The 16,696-nt window shown below is 48.9% G+C and overlaps 1 protein-coding gene across 1 annotated transcript; it reads left to right on the top strand.

The window, feature by feature from the left end:
- The first annotated feature begins 205 nt into the window (after window positions 1-205).
- Window positions 206-1,377, top strand: LOC109768415 (uncharacterized). The gene is made up of 3 exons (XM_045232194.1): window positions 206-432; window positions 563-680; window positions 1,306-1,377. Exons 1-3 carry the CDS (start codon window positions 206-208, stop codon window positions 1,375-1,377), a joined length of 417 nt encoding a protein of 138 aa, XP_045088129.1.
- The last annotated feature ends 15,319 nt before the right edge of the window (window positions 1,378-16,696 follow it).

Genomic DNA, 16,696 nt, shown 5'->3' with positions numbered 1-16,696 from the left:
TATGAATTTTAAGTATTCTTAATGTGGAGTAACATCCGACTATGTTGGAAATTAAAATCTAAATCTAAATGTACATCGTTGGCAACTAAAGTCTACTTGATTTCATTTTTCACTACTGCATTCTTTTTTCTTAAGATATTTGTTCATTGCTACCTTTAAGTCTACACATGAGAATAAGTATTTTGTTTCATGATAACAGATCACCATGGATGGGGAGTTGCCGGAATACGACAGTGATGTGCAAAATATGTTGGACCTCTTCATCACAAGCGAGCAGGGCCACCTACTCCAGCACGAGAAAGGTGATGAGATGCATGGCCTACTGGGAGCCACTACCAACATGGGCAACACTGACGATGCCAACGCTGCTGCTGCAGACGAAGGCAACAATAACGATGGAGAGACCAATAGTGTGCAGAGAATGATGACAAGGCATGCAAATTATAACCGTCTCCGTGGAGAACAAATCCAACAACTTGAAGCATACAATACATACTCAATCAATGTTTCTACCTATCGAAAAAGATGTGTACTAATCCATTTTCATTAACGTTATATGTAGTGTGTTCCAGGAAAGCCCTTATCCAGATGCGAAACTCCGGAAAGACCTTAGCGAGAGGCTTGGCATGAGTGCCTTGCAGGTCAAGTTTTGGTTCCAAAACAAACGCTCCTCCAGCAAGGTATATATTCCATTCTTTTCCACAGTGAATTACATGACATTTGGCCACATGGGTCACCTAAGACATGCAGCTATGCAAGTTTTACTGTTAAACAGTACAAACTCCACTAAAAATAGTACCATTATTGGTCATCTAATATTACAATGTAGTACTATAATCCCCTCGTGAACATGGTAGCATGCATACTTTCCTAACCACTAAAATCGCGCATACGTGAAATTAATAAATGCAGGGCAAGAGGCAACTACAGGACACCAAGAATCTTCAGGGAGATAACCAAATGCTAAAACATGAAAACCAAGCCATCAAGTGGGTCGTTGAACACAAGACATGCCTCAAATGCGCAGGGGTGATGCTAAAAACTCAGGATACCTCGGAGCACCAACGCCTGTGTACAGAGAATATGAGGCTCAAGGAAGAACTCCGCCGTGCCACCGCCTATCTTAAAGACGGTCTCTACCGTAATGGCATGTGGCACCAATTTACCCGTGACTAAGCACAGCGTCTTCTGTGTTAGTCAACATCACATGAACCCTAGTTTCGCTTTATTCCTCGGCTAGCAAATAACGCGCCATGTCGTGTGTGTATGTACACGACTTGGCTGCTGGTTTATTTCTTTATGTAGATTGTTGTGGTTGCTATATGGGATGGCATGAGACCTAGCGATTGCGGCAGCAATGTTGGGGTTGTGGAGTGAGTGGCTTTGGGATGGCAGTGCCATGAAGCTCGGTCTAACTCATGTCTTTCTCCCTTCCCATTTGTACCTGAACAGCTCAAGTAGTGGTCAAATGAATAGACAAGCAAAACCAAAAGTTCTGCTAGTTGAATGCCGCACAAGAATTTTGCGTGTCTTGTAACATTTGATTGTGTGAGTGTGCCATTCATTGAGATAGCTTTTACGTTGATCCTTCTCGGCAACAGAAAGTGGTATGAGATCATTGATCCAGTTCTGGAGCTTTTGCTTGCCATCCACACACACACACTTCTCGGTGCGTGCACCCACAGAGTCATGCCCGGATCTGGATGACACGGACCTGCGGCGAGCTAGCTACAAGTAGTAGTACAGAATTCGGTGAACCGGATGGTCATGCCCAAGAATTATGCCAAATTGGCTCCTCTGTCGCGTATGAATCGTGTTGGGCTACTGCAAGGCCGTGGAGCACATCACAGTCAGGGAGCGTGAAGACAGGACGCACTGGCGACCATCCACCAGCTGCGCACCCGGAGATGATGTGCTGAAGAAGTAGAAGACGACGTGGCCATCAATGGCCCCGACCGACATGCACTGCTTCTCGCAGGCAATGTCATATTTTTTTACAAGGAAGGAATATCTCTGGCACGCCGGCAGCCAACGGTTCATGGATCGGATCGACTCAGCGGTTGGCAGAAAGCAGTCAGAGCGAGCAGCCAGCTTCTGGCTGCAGTGCGTGCATTCTTAATGTTATATAGGAGTACAATCACTGCAGCGGCAAAGGAACGACACCAATTACTCGGGGCTTTCCAGAGCTGCAGAGCAGATATGAACAAGAACCAAAGGTGACCCTCAAGATCATTGGTTAGTTCCCCGACAAATAAAAGCGATACAATTGATTCGGTTTTTTATGATCAATTTATGCACGAGCTTGACACATCACTTGACTTGTACGTACGCCCTTTCATGTGTAACCCAACCTTGTTTGTGCAGACTCCACTGGGCCTCTTCTAGATCATGTATTAAACAGAAAAGGTAGCAGGTCAGTCGACATGCAAGTAGATCAGTTAATGGTGATTGAATGGTCGATCATTAGTGAATTGAGAAAACCAGCTAGCTACCTTCCTAACCGTTTTGGCAGCGGGCTGGAGATGAATCTTTTCTCATAATCCACTACCATATTGCTTTACGATGATTACCATTCGTACGATAAATGTCCGTGTGAAACACATTTCATTAAAGTACCCGAAAAGCGTTAAGAATCAGTGGGTGGGTTGCAACCCAACCATTTTGCACTGCGGTGGAGATGGATGATGGATCATGGGTCTATCTTTTTTCGAAAGCTGCCACCACTGTCAACTGCTGGTGGTGATATGTTTTGTTCGATCGTTGGTGTGAGATGAAACACACGCTTCTCTCGTTCCTGCCGTTTGCACTGCACTCATTAGATTATCGTTCAGCTGCATGCATGCATCCCATGCGCCTCTACGAGGGAAGCACCGATGACCGCATAGCCACTTTGATACTGGTCCACTTATTACAAAGGCGACCGTAGCCGAGCAGAAAATGACGGCACTCTCATATATTGTGCTACGTTTTGTCCCCCGCTATCCACCCTGCAGCATCCTAAGGTTTTATCTCCGCCCCCGCGTGACAAGCTGAAAGGTACAAGTTTACCGAAAAAGGCTTTCACCCTGCTTTATATATAAAAAAAAAATCACCAACATTCCGATACAAACGCACGCCATCACAACAAATGCACACACCCAAGACATGATGCACAAGCGCTGAGCGCAGCAACACCACCCCTAACTACGAAGAGATAAAGCCGCATACGACGATCCGTGAACTCCAAGGCGGCGCCTTCAGCAAGGAAACGACACCGGAGCGCCGCCATCGCCCAATTCAAGGATCAGAGTTTCCCCTGGAGCACATGATGGGCGATGAGAGCCGCGACGACGCCTTCAAGAAGGGAACGAGTTTCGCCGCCGCCGGTCTGTCCGCAGAAAGAACAGGTTTTCACCCCGGCCAACACTCACCGCCACCGAACGCCACATCCCGGCTGCCACGCCGCCCGCACGGCCGTGGCCACCGGGTAGCACCAAGTCGCGGGCTCTGCCCAAAAGCACCACACTACCACCATCGGGGCCGCCGCCCCGGCATCCCAGACCTAGGCAACACCTGACCCGAGACACGCCGCTACCCCAACCGAAGAGACGAGCGGAAAGGCCCCGCCTTTCGCACCCCTAGACGACCCCCAGCGCCGAGACCCAATAGGCCGGCCAGTACTGGCCTCCATCGCTTGTCCTACAGCCCCGAGGGTGAGACGAGCTCCGTCCTGCCGCCGGGCGCGAGACGAGCTCATCCTGCAGCTCCAGGCGCGGGACAAGCGATGGACCGCAGCTGGGAGAGGGCCAGCCCTTGGACCGAAGTATCGCCCGGACAATGAGGAGATAGAGCGACGGTCGAAGCGGTCCGACCGTAAACGAGCCAACGCCGCAGATAGCCGCCATCGCCGCGGGCAGATCCGCCAAACCACTGTGTTGCCGCCGCGGCCCCGGGAGGCCACCACCATGTGTCGGACCTCCGCGCGCCGCCGCCCACGGCCGGAGCTAGGGCTACACCAGGCCGCTGCCCCACCAGCGTCGTCCACCCGGATCCCACCGCTAGATCCAAGACGGACGCGCCGCCATCCGCCTTTCAGCCGCGCAGCAGCCACCCCACCCACCCATGGAGGCAGGAGGGAAGCCTCCAGGAGCGGCAGGAGAAGCCACCGGCGGCCATCCACCGCCACCGCCGCCGAATCGGGCCCGGACCGGATCAGATCGGGCTGCTGCGGCCGCGGCGGGCGCCGCCACCACGCAGCCCACCGCGCCGGGCCACCCGTGCGCAACGCCGACGCCAGACGCCCGCCACCGCGCCGACGCGCCCCGCGCCCGCGCATCGCCACCATCCGAAGCTACGCGGCCCGTGTCGGCCATCTCCGAAGCATGGGTGAGAGACCCCGCCGCTGCCGACGTTGACCGGGCTTTGCCCAACGGCGAGGGGAGGGAGAGGGGAGGGAGGACGTCCCGGCGGCGGCGCTAGGGAAAGCCCCCCCCCCCCGGTCGCTCGCGGGAGGAGAGGGGAGGAGACAGTCCAGACACGCCCTAATGAGAGCAAGGTACAAGTTTCAGACTAGACTACAGTACATGAAATGAACATCAGATTTCAAAACAGTTATAATGTAAATGCATATTTGCACATGGAAAAAGAATTTGTGTCTTTGCAAATAACAATCTTAAAAAGTAAAATGGAAGACATGGGTTCGTTCATGTGACGCCCCCGATTCGACCGTACACTAATCATACACACAAATGTGTACGATCAAGATCAGGGACTCACGGGAAGATATCACAACACAACTCTAGACACAAAATGAAATAATACAAGCTTCATATTACAAGCCAGGGGCCTCGAGGGCTCGAATACAAGCTCGATACACAAGAGTCAGCGGAAGCAACAATATCTGAGTACAGACATAAGTTAGACAAGGATGCCTTAAGAAGGCTAGCACAAAAGCAACACGATCGAAGAGGCAAGGCCTCCTGCCTGGGACCTCCTAACTACTCCTGGTCTTCGGTGGCCTCCATGTAGTAGTATCCGTCGGCGGTGGCATCTTGCTCCAGGGATCCACCATCTAGTTGCAACAACCAGAAAGAAGAAAGAAGGGGGAAAAGGGGAAGCAAAGCAACCGTGAGTACTCATCCAAAGTACTCGCAAGCATCAGATCTAAACTAAGTATGCATTAGTATCAAATGAAAGGGTTGTATCTGTGGACTGAACTGCAGAATGCCAGAATAGAGGGGAAGGCCTAGCTTATCGAAGACTAGCATCTTCAAGCCGCTCCAAGCATCTGCAGCATGTAGAAGAGTAAAGAATAGAATTTTATATTAACAAGCATGTTGTAGTAACAATGCCCAGCGATCCTTCCTCGACTCCCTGCGAGAAAGCCATCCCGGAGCCACATATCTTAAGTATCCATTTCTAGTTGTATTAGCTCAAGATATATGTCTGAACGTCCATTACCGTGGACATGGTATTCGAATAGAGGTCTTCCCTGCAGGGGTGCACCACGTTTCCCAACACGCTCGATCACTCTGGCCGGACACACCTTTCTGGGGTCAATGCCCGGCCTCGGAAGATCAACACATCGTAGCCCTACCTAGGCTCAGCAGAGAGATCCCCGCCGATCTACATCCTAAGAAATCCGGGGTCTGGGCCCATCGCCCGTTGCACTCCGGATCGTTGCGCGCAGGGCGGATCCAGGCTGCCCGGATGGCGCCGGCCCAGTCGTGCCGCAATGCCGAACTGGACGTCTGACAAAGCTTCGGCTGATACTGCGACGTCGAGGCCCATAACAATTCTCGCGTGGTGGTTAGTGCGTAAAGGCCAAAGGCCAACTCAGAACAAATACCCAAACCATAGTGTATTATTAGCTTGCGGAGACGAGCAGAGACTCATGATAATGTGACCCCGTCGCCCCGTCTCGAGGAAATACGGCAAGGGCAAGCCCAGCCCACTCGAGGGCTGCCTGACTTGCCGGCCGTGCCTCGTAACCATTTTGCGGATGCTCTCCGGGCCCACCCGACTTTCCCAAAGGTCTCAAGTAATGTCAAGGTAACCGTGTGTCCAAACATCAAGGGGAAAACCCGAGGAATCACCCCCGGAGGATTCCACTCAATGTAATCATCAAGGTGAACGTAAGAGGGACCACCCTCGAGGTTCACACTTGAGGTGTTGAACGACAGCCGTATCGGGAATGGTGAAAGAGGAAATCACCCTCGATGACCACGACCGAATAGCTACTCTACAGAATTATCATCAGGTGTGCGTTATGAGGGATCACCCTGGGCACTCGATAGTAGCTCTGCAGAGTCGAGCAACAAAAGGGGCGTGATGTGATGTGAGGTGTCAGGCTCTGGTCGTCGATCACGTTGATCGAATCGTCGATGATGAAGCAGGGGCAACAAGGACAAGGTGGGGGTCACTGATGGATCACTAACCAACCTATACTAAGCAGTTTAGGATAAACAGGCAGGTAACAATAAGCAGGTTACAAAAGCAGGCTATGCATCAGAATAGGAGCAATCAAATACAGTAGCAAAATCTAATGCAAGCATGAGAGAATGGAATGGGCGATATCGGGATGCTCAAAGGGGGGCTTTCCTGGTTGCTCAGGCGAGAAGGAGGGGTCGTCGTCGACGTAGTCGATCACAGGGGCATCAGCAGCGGTCTCGGGGTCTACCAGAGAGAAGAGGGGGAAGAAACAGTAAATACAGAGCAAACAAGTGCATGACAAGACAATAAGCAGCACAAGGCGTGTTCTAACGCGGCACTACACGCTACCGGCGAAGCGAGAAACATCCGGGAAAGCTTTCCCGAAGTTTGGCATTTCCGGACAGATGAAACGGAGGGGAAAGGTTGCCTGTTCGCTATGCTAGGGGCATGCGACAGCCGAATGGACCACGTATTCGGATTCGCCTCGTCGTTCTGAGCAACTTTCATGTAGAAAACTTTTTCATCCGAGCTACGAATTATTTTATATGATTTTTCAAAGTTTTAACAATATTCTGCAATTTTAATTTAATTCGAATTAAAATAGCTAAAATGCTATGTGCACCCCGATCTGTGTACATAGAGGTGCACCAGTGGGTAACAAGTGGGTCCAGGGGGTCCCAGTTGACCAGTCAACGTTGACTGGTCAACAGGGGGTGGGGCCACCCTGTCATGGACTAGGTCTAGCTGATTAATTCCAGTTTCAACTAATCTAGTGATTAGGCTAATTAATCCTAGTTAAAGAAGTTACTTAATTACCTAATTCATTGATTGATTATTTTCATTTTTTTAAACCCTATTTTTTTCTTTTATTTTAAATCCAGGGCGTTGGGCCCCAGCAGTCAGCGGCCCAGAGGCCTTTCGGGCGTGTGGGTTAACAGGGCTACGGGCAGGGTAGCTCGTCGGGCCGATCCCGGGCGACGGCGCGTCGGATGCCGGACGCAGGAGTGCGCGACCGCGTGGGTGGGGAGCAGTGGGCGGCACGGGCAGTGGGGCACCAGCGGCCGCGGAGATGGGCCGACAGGGCGCGGCGCGGCGGTGGTGGGACAGGGGCGGTGCGGTGCGGTGACTGCGGCTGTAGCAGGTAGCAGCAGCACGGCGAGCAGGCGCGAGCAGCAGGCGTGTCGCGGCAGGCGGGCGTGGCTAGCCACCGTGACCGGAGGCGGGGCGCGTGCGGGGTAGTGGCAGCACGGCGCAGAGCAGCGACAAGCAGCGGTTACTAGGGGATGCAGAGGGAAGAGGGGGCCGGGCGGGGGGCGTGCTCATAGAGGAGCTGTAGGGAACGGCAGTGGGCTCGGGGAGGCCGGTCGGGGAAGAGGTCGAGGACGGCGTCCGTCGAGGAGGTGGAGGACGAGGCGGCGACGCGGTGGTCCGGCGAGGTGGCGATGGGCGCCGCGGTGGTGCCAAGGCGCTGGCGTGCGCCTGCATCGTGGAAGCGTGGCGGTGCAGAAGGAGCGTGAGGGGAAGGAAGGTCGGGCATCAAGGACGGGCGCTCACGCCAGGGAGCCCGCCATCCGGAGCGGCGGCATGGCGCGGTCGGGGGAATCGCCCCTCGATCCAGAAACGGTGCGAGGAGAGGGAGCAGGAGTGGGGAGTGGGGAACGAGGGGGGGTGTGGGGTTTAGGAGCGAGGGAAGTGGGGGATCGAGCGTGGGGATCTCCCTTGGCGGTGCTGGAGGGAGAGGGTGGGGATCGTGAGGGAGTGGGGTTGGGCTCTAGGGTTCGGTTGGGGGAGTGGAGGTTATAGGTAGGTGGCGGATGGGCCGGCCTGGCTGGGCCGTTTGGCCCGGGGGTTCTTTTCCCCTTTTCTTGATTTGCCTATGTTTTCTATTTAAGCGAGCTACTGAAATATTTTTGTTAAATGTGGCACTTTGCACAATAATAGATAGGATCAAAGTGAAGTTGCATAAAAAAGTTTGGGGTCAAAAGGAGTTGGCTAACCATTTTCGAAAATTGGAAAGGCCAATTTAATTATTGTTGGACCACAAGATAAAATCCCAGGGGCATTTTGGGAACTCAAATGAGGTTGGTTCCAACTTGATAAATATCCAAGGATTATTTGCCACATTTTGAACAATTTAGTTTTCATGTTTGACAAACTTGGATTTTTGACTTTAAATTTGAATTTTAATTTGAATCATGATTTGGATCAAGTGGGATTAGCAACAGTAATGTGATGACATGGCACCATTAGCGGGGATTACTATAGCTTAATTATCCGGGCGTCACAATTCTCCTCCACTACAAGAAATCTCATCCCGAGATTTAAGAGGTGGAGTAAGGGGAAAGTTATAAGGATGGACGTCTCAGAGGATCGGTATCCGGTAGTTATCTCAAGCAAGGAGGTTTTAGAAGCACCAGGAAATGTATCGAGAGTACTATAAGGAGGTTCAATAAGTTTCAAGCAGGTAGGCATCCAGCTGATGCCTAAAATAGGTGATGAATGGTTCGGAGCAACGAAGAATAATGTTGCCTCTGATACTACAATGAAAATTGGTGAGGAAGTTAGCTCATGATTTACATACGAAGCCAGGTGCAAAGAATATTTTGGAATCAAGGTTGTACAGGAGAGTCAGGTTTCGATCCTGTGGAACTATGGGTTATGGGCCCACCATGTGGGTTAAAAGCAGGAAGGGTGCTAACATTTGCATGGTCATGATAGCAAGGCAGGTCAGAGGATAGCCTGTCAGTTATGTTGGCAAAAATGTTGGTACCAAGGGCGAGGGACGGAGAAAACCATTTTCCTGCTCGTTAAGACGAGGCGGACCAATAGGCAAAGTTCTCGTCCATCGGTGGCTACCGGAATGTCATCAACAATAGTAACAAGGTCTGACTGACAGAGTTGTACACCGAGGTGTTTACATAAGCAGGGAATTATCACTGCTCAGATATGTTAGGTTGCAAGAAAGGTTAAACAAAGCAATGGAGACTTGAATCAGTTATCGGTGTTCCCGAGCGTGTAACAACTCAGAACCCATGGAAAATTTGAATCGGCGAGAATAATAGTTGATGAAAAACTCATAAGAGGTTATGTAGTTCTGTGATATTCTCGAGATACCAGAGGATAATACCCGAAGGTATATCAATGTAGAGGTTGAACAGGTGAAAAGATCTGAAGAAGACAAGTACTTTAACTTGTCCGATAAATGGATCAAACAAGAACAATATGGTCGGAACCACGATTGCAAAGGACCAAACATGGATACGAGATGAACTTATCGCAAGGGGGCTATTATTATAACAAGAAGCTTCCATGTTAAGCTCCACATCGGGTCCATGGGCATGAACACAAGGCTCAAGGTCGACTCCCACTTCTCTAATGCACAACTTTTCATTTACTTCTCGTCTTTGTCAAAGTTGTAGAATTGAAAATTTATCCAAAGAAACGGCAGTAGATATAACCTGCATAATCTTCGGGTTCACACAGTTTAGAGAAGCCATAGATTCAACCCATAGGGGCATCTTAGGAACATATACCACAACTTCACGAGTAAATAAAGCCCGGGAGAAGGGTCTGTTTGACAAGAACGAGGGATACAATTTACCAAAGGCATTATGTATCCGAGGGAAGGTTCACAAGGTTATTGAATATGAAGGGTGCTGTCGGATAAAATCCACAGAGGATCTGGTGGTCCACAAGGGATCTGATGTGAGCAACGGTACTCAACCAGAAGAAGAAAGAATGCAAGGAGGTCAGATTATAGAAGCAACTGACTAATTCAGAGTTCAAAATGCAAAGGAATTATGATTCCCAAGTCAAGGGATCAGAAGCAAACGCTCTGATGAAGAATGGATAAGTTGAATAGACTTAGGGCACAACCGATGGCAATTTGATTGGCCGAGAACCAACTCATGTTCAGGAAGACGTTTGAGCCGGAATGATAATTTATAAGGACCAACTGATGATTGTGACTACTCCCAAACATATCAACTCGAAAGACTCAAAGTAATAATGAGAAAGGACGTAAATGGATACAGCTAGGCATATGGAATTAACCAGAGTGTAGGCATGTAAGACCTTATAGAGCAATAGGCGACAGAGGTCCTCGAAAGCTCGGATTGTATTACAAAGTATCTTATGAAGCATAAGAATAACTGGGGATGAATGGATAATCGATAAGAGCGAGTAATTATCCATAGGGATATGCATGCGGCAAGGAACTGCAAGGCAGTAGGCACAAGGTATTCTCGGAAATAATAAGGAGAAATTCAAGGTATCTTGTAATAATAAGATCAACGAGGAATGACTGTATGAATGACAATGTAGGTAGTTACACCTAAGGATTTATCGGTGGTAGGGATCGCAATGGCGAAGCGTATAAGGGTCTCGCGAAAACATCGAAGAGTATCTTCAGAATCTTTTGGTGCACCGAGCAATCATCTGGAGTGAGGGCTCTTCGGGAGAAAGTATTTACGAGAACCTAGAGTTAGAGTTAGCAAAACCATTTAACCCGAATAGACGAGAGGTCAGAGTCCTAGAGTATAGACGAGGAGTAAAAAGACCCTAATACCACCCAATGGCGACGTGGGCCCGTAAGCCACACAGCCATGTTAGTAAAACCATTTTTTTCAAAGACTAGACTCAACTTCGGCCAAGGAGTTGGAAAGGGGGATCCTACAGGCAGTCGGCTCTGATGACAACTTGTGACGCCCCCGATTTGATCGTACACTAATCATACATGCAAATGTGTACGATCAAGATCAGGGACTCACGGGAAGATATCACAACACAACTCTAGACACAAAATGAAATAATACAAGCTTCATATTACAAGCCAGGGGCCTCGAGGGCTCGAATAGAAGCTCGATACACAAGAGTCAACGGAAGCAACAATATCTGAGTACAGACATAAGTTAGACAAGGATGCCTTAAAAAGGCTAGCACAAAAGCAACACGATCGAAGAGGCAAGGCCTCCTGCCTGGGACCTCCTAACTACTCCTGGTCTTCGGTAGCCTCCATGTAGTAGTATCCGTCGGCGGTGGCATCTTGCTCCAGGGATCCACCATCTGGTTGCAACAACCAGAAAGAAGAAAGAAGGGGGAAAAGGGGAAGCAAAGCAACCGTGAGTACTCATCCAAAGTACTCGCAAGCATCAGATCTAAAGTAAGTATGCATTGGTATCAAATGAAAGGGTTGTATCTGTGGACTAAACTACAGAATGCCAGAATAGAGGGGAAGGCCTAGCCTATCGAAGACTAGCATCTTCAAGCAGCTCCAAGCATCTTGCAGCATGTAGAAGAGTAAAGAATAGCATTTTATATTAACAAGCATGTTGTAGTAACAATACCCAGAGATCCTTCCTCGACTCCCTGCGAGAAAGCAATCCCGGAGCCACATATCTTAAGTATCCATTTCTAGTTGTATTAGATCAAGATATAAGTCTGAACGTCCATTACCGTGGACACGGTATTCGAATAGTGATCTTTCCTGTAGGGGTGCACCACGTTTTCCAACACGCTCAATCACTCTGGCCGGACACACCTTTCTGGGGTCAATGCCCGGCCTCGGAAGATCAACACGTCGTAGCCCTACCTAGGCTCAGCAGAGATGTCCCCGCCGGTCTACATCCTAAGCACTCCAGGGTCTGGGCCCATGGCCCGTTGCACTCTGGATCATTGCGCGCACGGCGGATCCAGGCTGCCCGGATGGCGCCGGCCCAGCCGTGCCGCAATGCTGAACTGGACGTCTGACAGAGCTTTGGCTGATACTGCGATGTCGAGGCCCATAACTATTCTCGCATGGTGGTTAGTGCGTAAAGGCCAAAGGCCAACTCAGAACAAATACCCAAGCCATAGTGTATTATTAGCTTGCGGAGACAAGCAGAGACTCGCGATAATGTGACACCGTCGCCCCGTCTCGAGGAAATACGGCAAGGGCAAGCCCAGCCCACTCGAGGGCTACCTGACTTCCCGGTCGTGCCTCGTAACCATCTTGTGGGTGCTCCCCGGGCCCACCCGACTTTCCCAAAGGTATCAAGTAATGTCAAGGTAACCGTGTGTCCAAACATCAAGGGGAAAACCCAAGGAATCACCCCCGGAGGATTCACTCAATGCAATCATCAAGGTGAACGTAAGAGGGACCACCCTCGAGGTTCACACTTGAGGTGTTGAACGTCAGAGCCGTATCGGGAATGGTGAAAGAGGAAATCACCCTCGATGACCATGACCGAATAGCTACTCTACAGAATTATCATCAGGAGTGCGTTATGAGGAATCACCCTCGGCACTCGATAGTAGCTCTGCAGAGTCGAGCTACAAAACTGGCGTGATGTGATGTGAGGTGTCAGGCTCTGGTCGTCGATCACGTTGATCGAGTCGTCGATGATGAAGCAGGGGCAACAAGGACAAGGTGGGGGTCACTGATGGATCACTAACCAACCTATACTAAGCAGTTTAGGATAAGCAGGTAGGTAACAATAACCAGGTTACAAAAGCAGGCTATGCATCAGAATAGGAGCAATCAAATACAGTAGCAAAATCTAATGCAAGCATGAGAGAATGAATGGGCGATATCGGGATGATCAAAGGGGGGGCTTTCCTGGTTGCTCAGGCGAAAAGGAGGGGTCGTCGTCGACGTAGTCGATCACAGGGGCGTCAGCAGCGGTCTCGGGGTCTACCGGAGAGAAGAGGGGGAAGAAACAGTAAATACAGAGAAAACAAGTGCATGACAAGACAATAAGCAACACTAGGCGTGTTCTAACACGGCACTACACGCTACCGGCGAAGCGAGAAACATCTGGGAAAGTTTTCCCGAAGTTTGGTAGGGCGCAGCGCGGCGGAGGCCACGCGGTCCGGCGCAGTGGTGGCGGGACATGGGTGGTGCGGTGCGTTGGCTGCGCCTGCATGTAAGAGCATCTAGTGCCCCTTAGTGATTTTGGTGTATTGAAGACTTATAGGTTAAGGGACTAATGTGTTTATGAGTGTACACAGGTCTATAAGTCTATGAGGAGTTTGATATTTACAGAGAAAGTCGACCCCTAAAAATGAAGTTCTTCGACTGAAGACTTTGGATTTCTGAAGACTTTCTGATGACTTTGAGAGTGAAGAAATTGGTGTGACCTTGAAGACTTGGTATTCATTTGAGGAACATGAAGCGTGAAGACTTTTGTTCTCGTAGTTTCATTTTCTCTTTCTTGAGTCATAGGAAACACCGTACTGTTAAAGGGGGTCGAGGAAATACTAAGGAAAAATTCCATGTGATGCTCAACTCAAAATCCTACACCTACCAATCCCTTCGAGTGAAGTTATTGAAATCTCATACAGTTCAGTCATATTCTTCAGTGACAGAGACGAAGTTCTTCTGGTCTCTGAGGAATTTGTTCTGACTGAGGAGTTAGGAATTCGCCAGTGCGGATTTCCTACACAGTGAGGAACATGATAGCCCTGAGGAATTTGATACTCAAATTTCCGACCGTTGCTGTGCTATGCGCCAGCTGTCCCAAAATATCTACCCACCTAACGGTCATATCATTGAAGGGAATTTATGTCTTATCATGTCGGGCTGCTCCCTAGGCTATAAATAGCCGCCCCTACAACCACTAGCTGGTTGGCTGCTCCGAGAGAAACTGACATTTGTCATTTGAGAGCATCCCATCCTCCGAGGACTTTGAGCGAAAATCATCAAGTGAGGAAAACCCAAACCCAAACACCTACAAACCCAAAGTGATTGAGCATCACTGAAGAGATTGATCCTGTGTGGATCCGACGCTTGTTACCTTTGAAGACTGTGCTTCTTCCAGACGGTTAGGCGTCATGGTCTAGAGCATCGAAGAGGAATTGTGGATCGCAGAATGACCGAGTTTGTGAAGGTTCGGAAGTCACCTAAAGACTTACCACGAGTGATGGGGCGAGGTCTGTGTGACCTTAGCTCAAGGGGAATATGGTGAGGACTAAGTGTCCTAGACTGCGTGTTCAGGACTGGGTGTCCGGGACTGTGTGTCCTCAAGGTTAAATACCTAGCCGCCCTAGCCAGATGTACAACTGAGACAGCAGTTGGAACTGGTCTACCAAATCATTGTCTTCACCAAGCCAACTGGTTCTATTTCCTCAGCTCTTTCATTTCCTCATTACTGTGTTGTGTGCTTGTCATATCTGTGTTTGAAGACTTTGACTGAAGACTTTCTCAACTTCCTCAGTTCAATTTCTCCAGTCTATTTGTCTTCATCCTGTGCTATCCTGTGTTTACGCTTTCTGTACTCTCTGTTTGTCTTCATTTCATCATGATGACCATGCCTATGTTCTGCTATGCTTACTCTTGAGTACTTATTCCGCTGCAAGTAGTTCTTCGCTAAGGAATTTCCTCACCCGCAAATTCCTCAGTGAAGAATTCATAAAAATCACCTATTCACCGCCCCTCTAGTTGATATAACACACTTTCAATTGGTATCAGAGTTTGGTACTCCTTTGTTCTGTGTGATTTTGGTTTAACCGCCTGGAGTTTTAGTTATGTCGACCGCAGGTATGATCAAGGTCTCTGCTGGGTGTTCTACCTTCGATGGGACGGACTACCCCTACTGGAAGAATAAGATGCGAATGCATCTTGAGGCAATTGATAATGATCTCTGGTATGTTGTGGAAAATGGTGTTCCCTCTGTCTCACCCTCACTGAATGCTACCGATGTGAAGAGATTCAAGCAACTCGATTCTCAAGCGAAGAATATCATATGTGGCCATCTGAGCAAAGGACAGTATGGAAGAGTGAGTGCTTTGGAAACTGCTAAGCTTATCTGGGATAGGCTGTCCAAAGTGAATGAAGGAGTCTCAACTCAGCGTGACTCTCGAGTTGATGTTCTTCGCAATCTCTTCAACCGCTTCAAAAGACTCGACAATGAAAATGTTCAACAAACCTTCGATTGCCTCACTGACATCTCAAATGAGCTTCAAGCACTTAGTGCCACTGACATCACCGACCATGAGGTGGTGAAGAAATTGTTGAGATCGCTTGATTCCTCATTTGATACTCTGGCATTGATGATACAAGAACATGCTGATTACAAGTCACTTGATCCCGCTGATATCCTTGAAAGGCTAAATACTCATGAGTTCCAGCCTGCTGGAAAGAGAGATCTCTCTGGTTCGAGCTATGGCAGATCACGTGCACTGAAGGCCAAGGCAGTTTCTGAGTCTGAAGATGAAGACTCTGGCAACAGCCTTGGTGATCCTGAAGAACTGAGCCAGGAACTAGCACTGCTCGTGAAGAAATTTCAAAAGTTCTCAAGACGTGGTCACTTTGGAAGATCCTCAAGGAGCAATGATTCCTCATCCAGTGACTACAAGAAGAGGCTTTGTCACAAATGCAAGAAACCTGGACAGTACATTCAAGATTGTCCTCAGTTGGAAAAGGAATCAAAGAAGAAGAAATACAAGAATTACAGTTCTGATGATGCGAAGAAAAAGAAGAAATCCTCAAAATCTTCATCATCAAAATCCTCAAAGTCTTCATCTCACAAGAAGAGTAGCTCCAAGAAGGCTCGGGCATTCATTGGCAAGGAAATGGACTCTGAAGCTGAATCTGAGGAACATGAGGAAGAGGAGGCATCTGAGGAGTCCGAGTCTAGAGTAGCGAGTCTAGCTCTCGCTACTGCATTCGTCAGCAAGTCTATCTTCAACTCTGAAGAAAATGGCTTCACCAACAAGGCTGATGAAGGCAATGATGACTACGCTCCCACCTATTGCTTCATGGCAAAGGGTGCCAAGGTACTCAAATATACCTCCTCTGAATCTAGTGAGAATGAATCTGATGAAAACCTCAAGCCCAGCTACTCTAAACTTGCTAAGATTGCTGTGAAACAACAAAGGGCTTTTGAAAAGGTTCAAAACATGCTAGACAAAAGTGATGATATGTTGGGTGAAGAAATGGATCGCACTAAAACCTTGACTGAAAATCTTCAGAGACTTCAGTCTAGATTTGACAACCTTCAAGGTCATCATAACACTCTCTTATCTGATCACGAGAAGCTTTCTTATGAATTTCTTCAAAGAAAGCAAGATCTTGAGAAGCTAAGAGTGAGTTATGAAGATCTTCAAAAGGAGCGCGATTCATTACTTGCTCAACAAATCAGGAAGAATTCATTTCTCCATGCTTAAAGTGCATTGAACGTGAATCTGCTAATTCTTCACCTGAATGTTCAAATGCTTCGAATGCTACAAATTCTTCAACTGTCTCTGCTATCACTAATTCCTCATCTGAGGACATTGCTAGTATCACTGACGATGCAGGGCTGAAGGA

Source organism: Aegilops tauschii, chromosome 3, assembly GCF_002575655.3.
Source record: "Aegilops tauschii subsp. strangulata cultivar AL8/78 chromosome 3, Aet v6.0, whole genome shotgun sequence".
NCBI classification, from domain to species: Eukaryota; Viridiplantae; Streptophyta; class Magnoliopsida; order Poales; family Poaceae; genus Aegilops; species Aegilops tauschii.
The sequence above is the reverse complement of the archived record's forward strand: the minus strand, read 5'-3'. Positions and strand labels throughout refer to the sequence as shown.

Coding starts and splice junctions, on each gene's coding strand:
- LOC109768415 (XM_045232194.1), top strand. CDS start 206: ATGGATGGGGAGTTGCCGGAATACGACAGTGATGTGCAAAATATGTTG. Junction 433..562: donor GTGCAGAGAATGATGACAAG/GCATGCAAATTA, acceptor CGTTATATGTAG/TGTGTTCCAGGAAAGCCCTT. Junction 681..1,305: donor ACAAACGCTCCTCCAGCAAG/GTATATATTCCA, acceptor TTCTTTATGTAG/ATTGTTGTGGTTGCTATATG.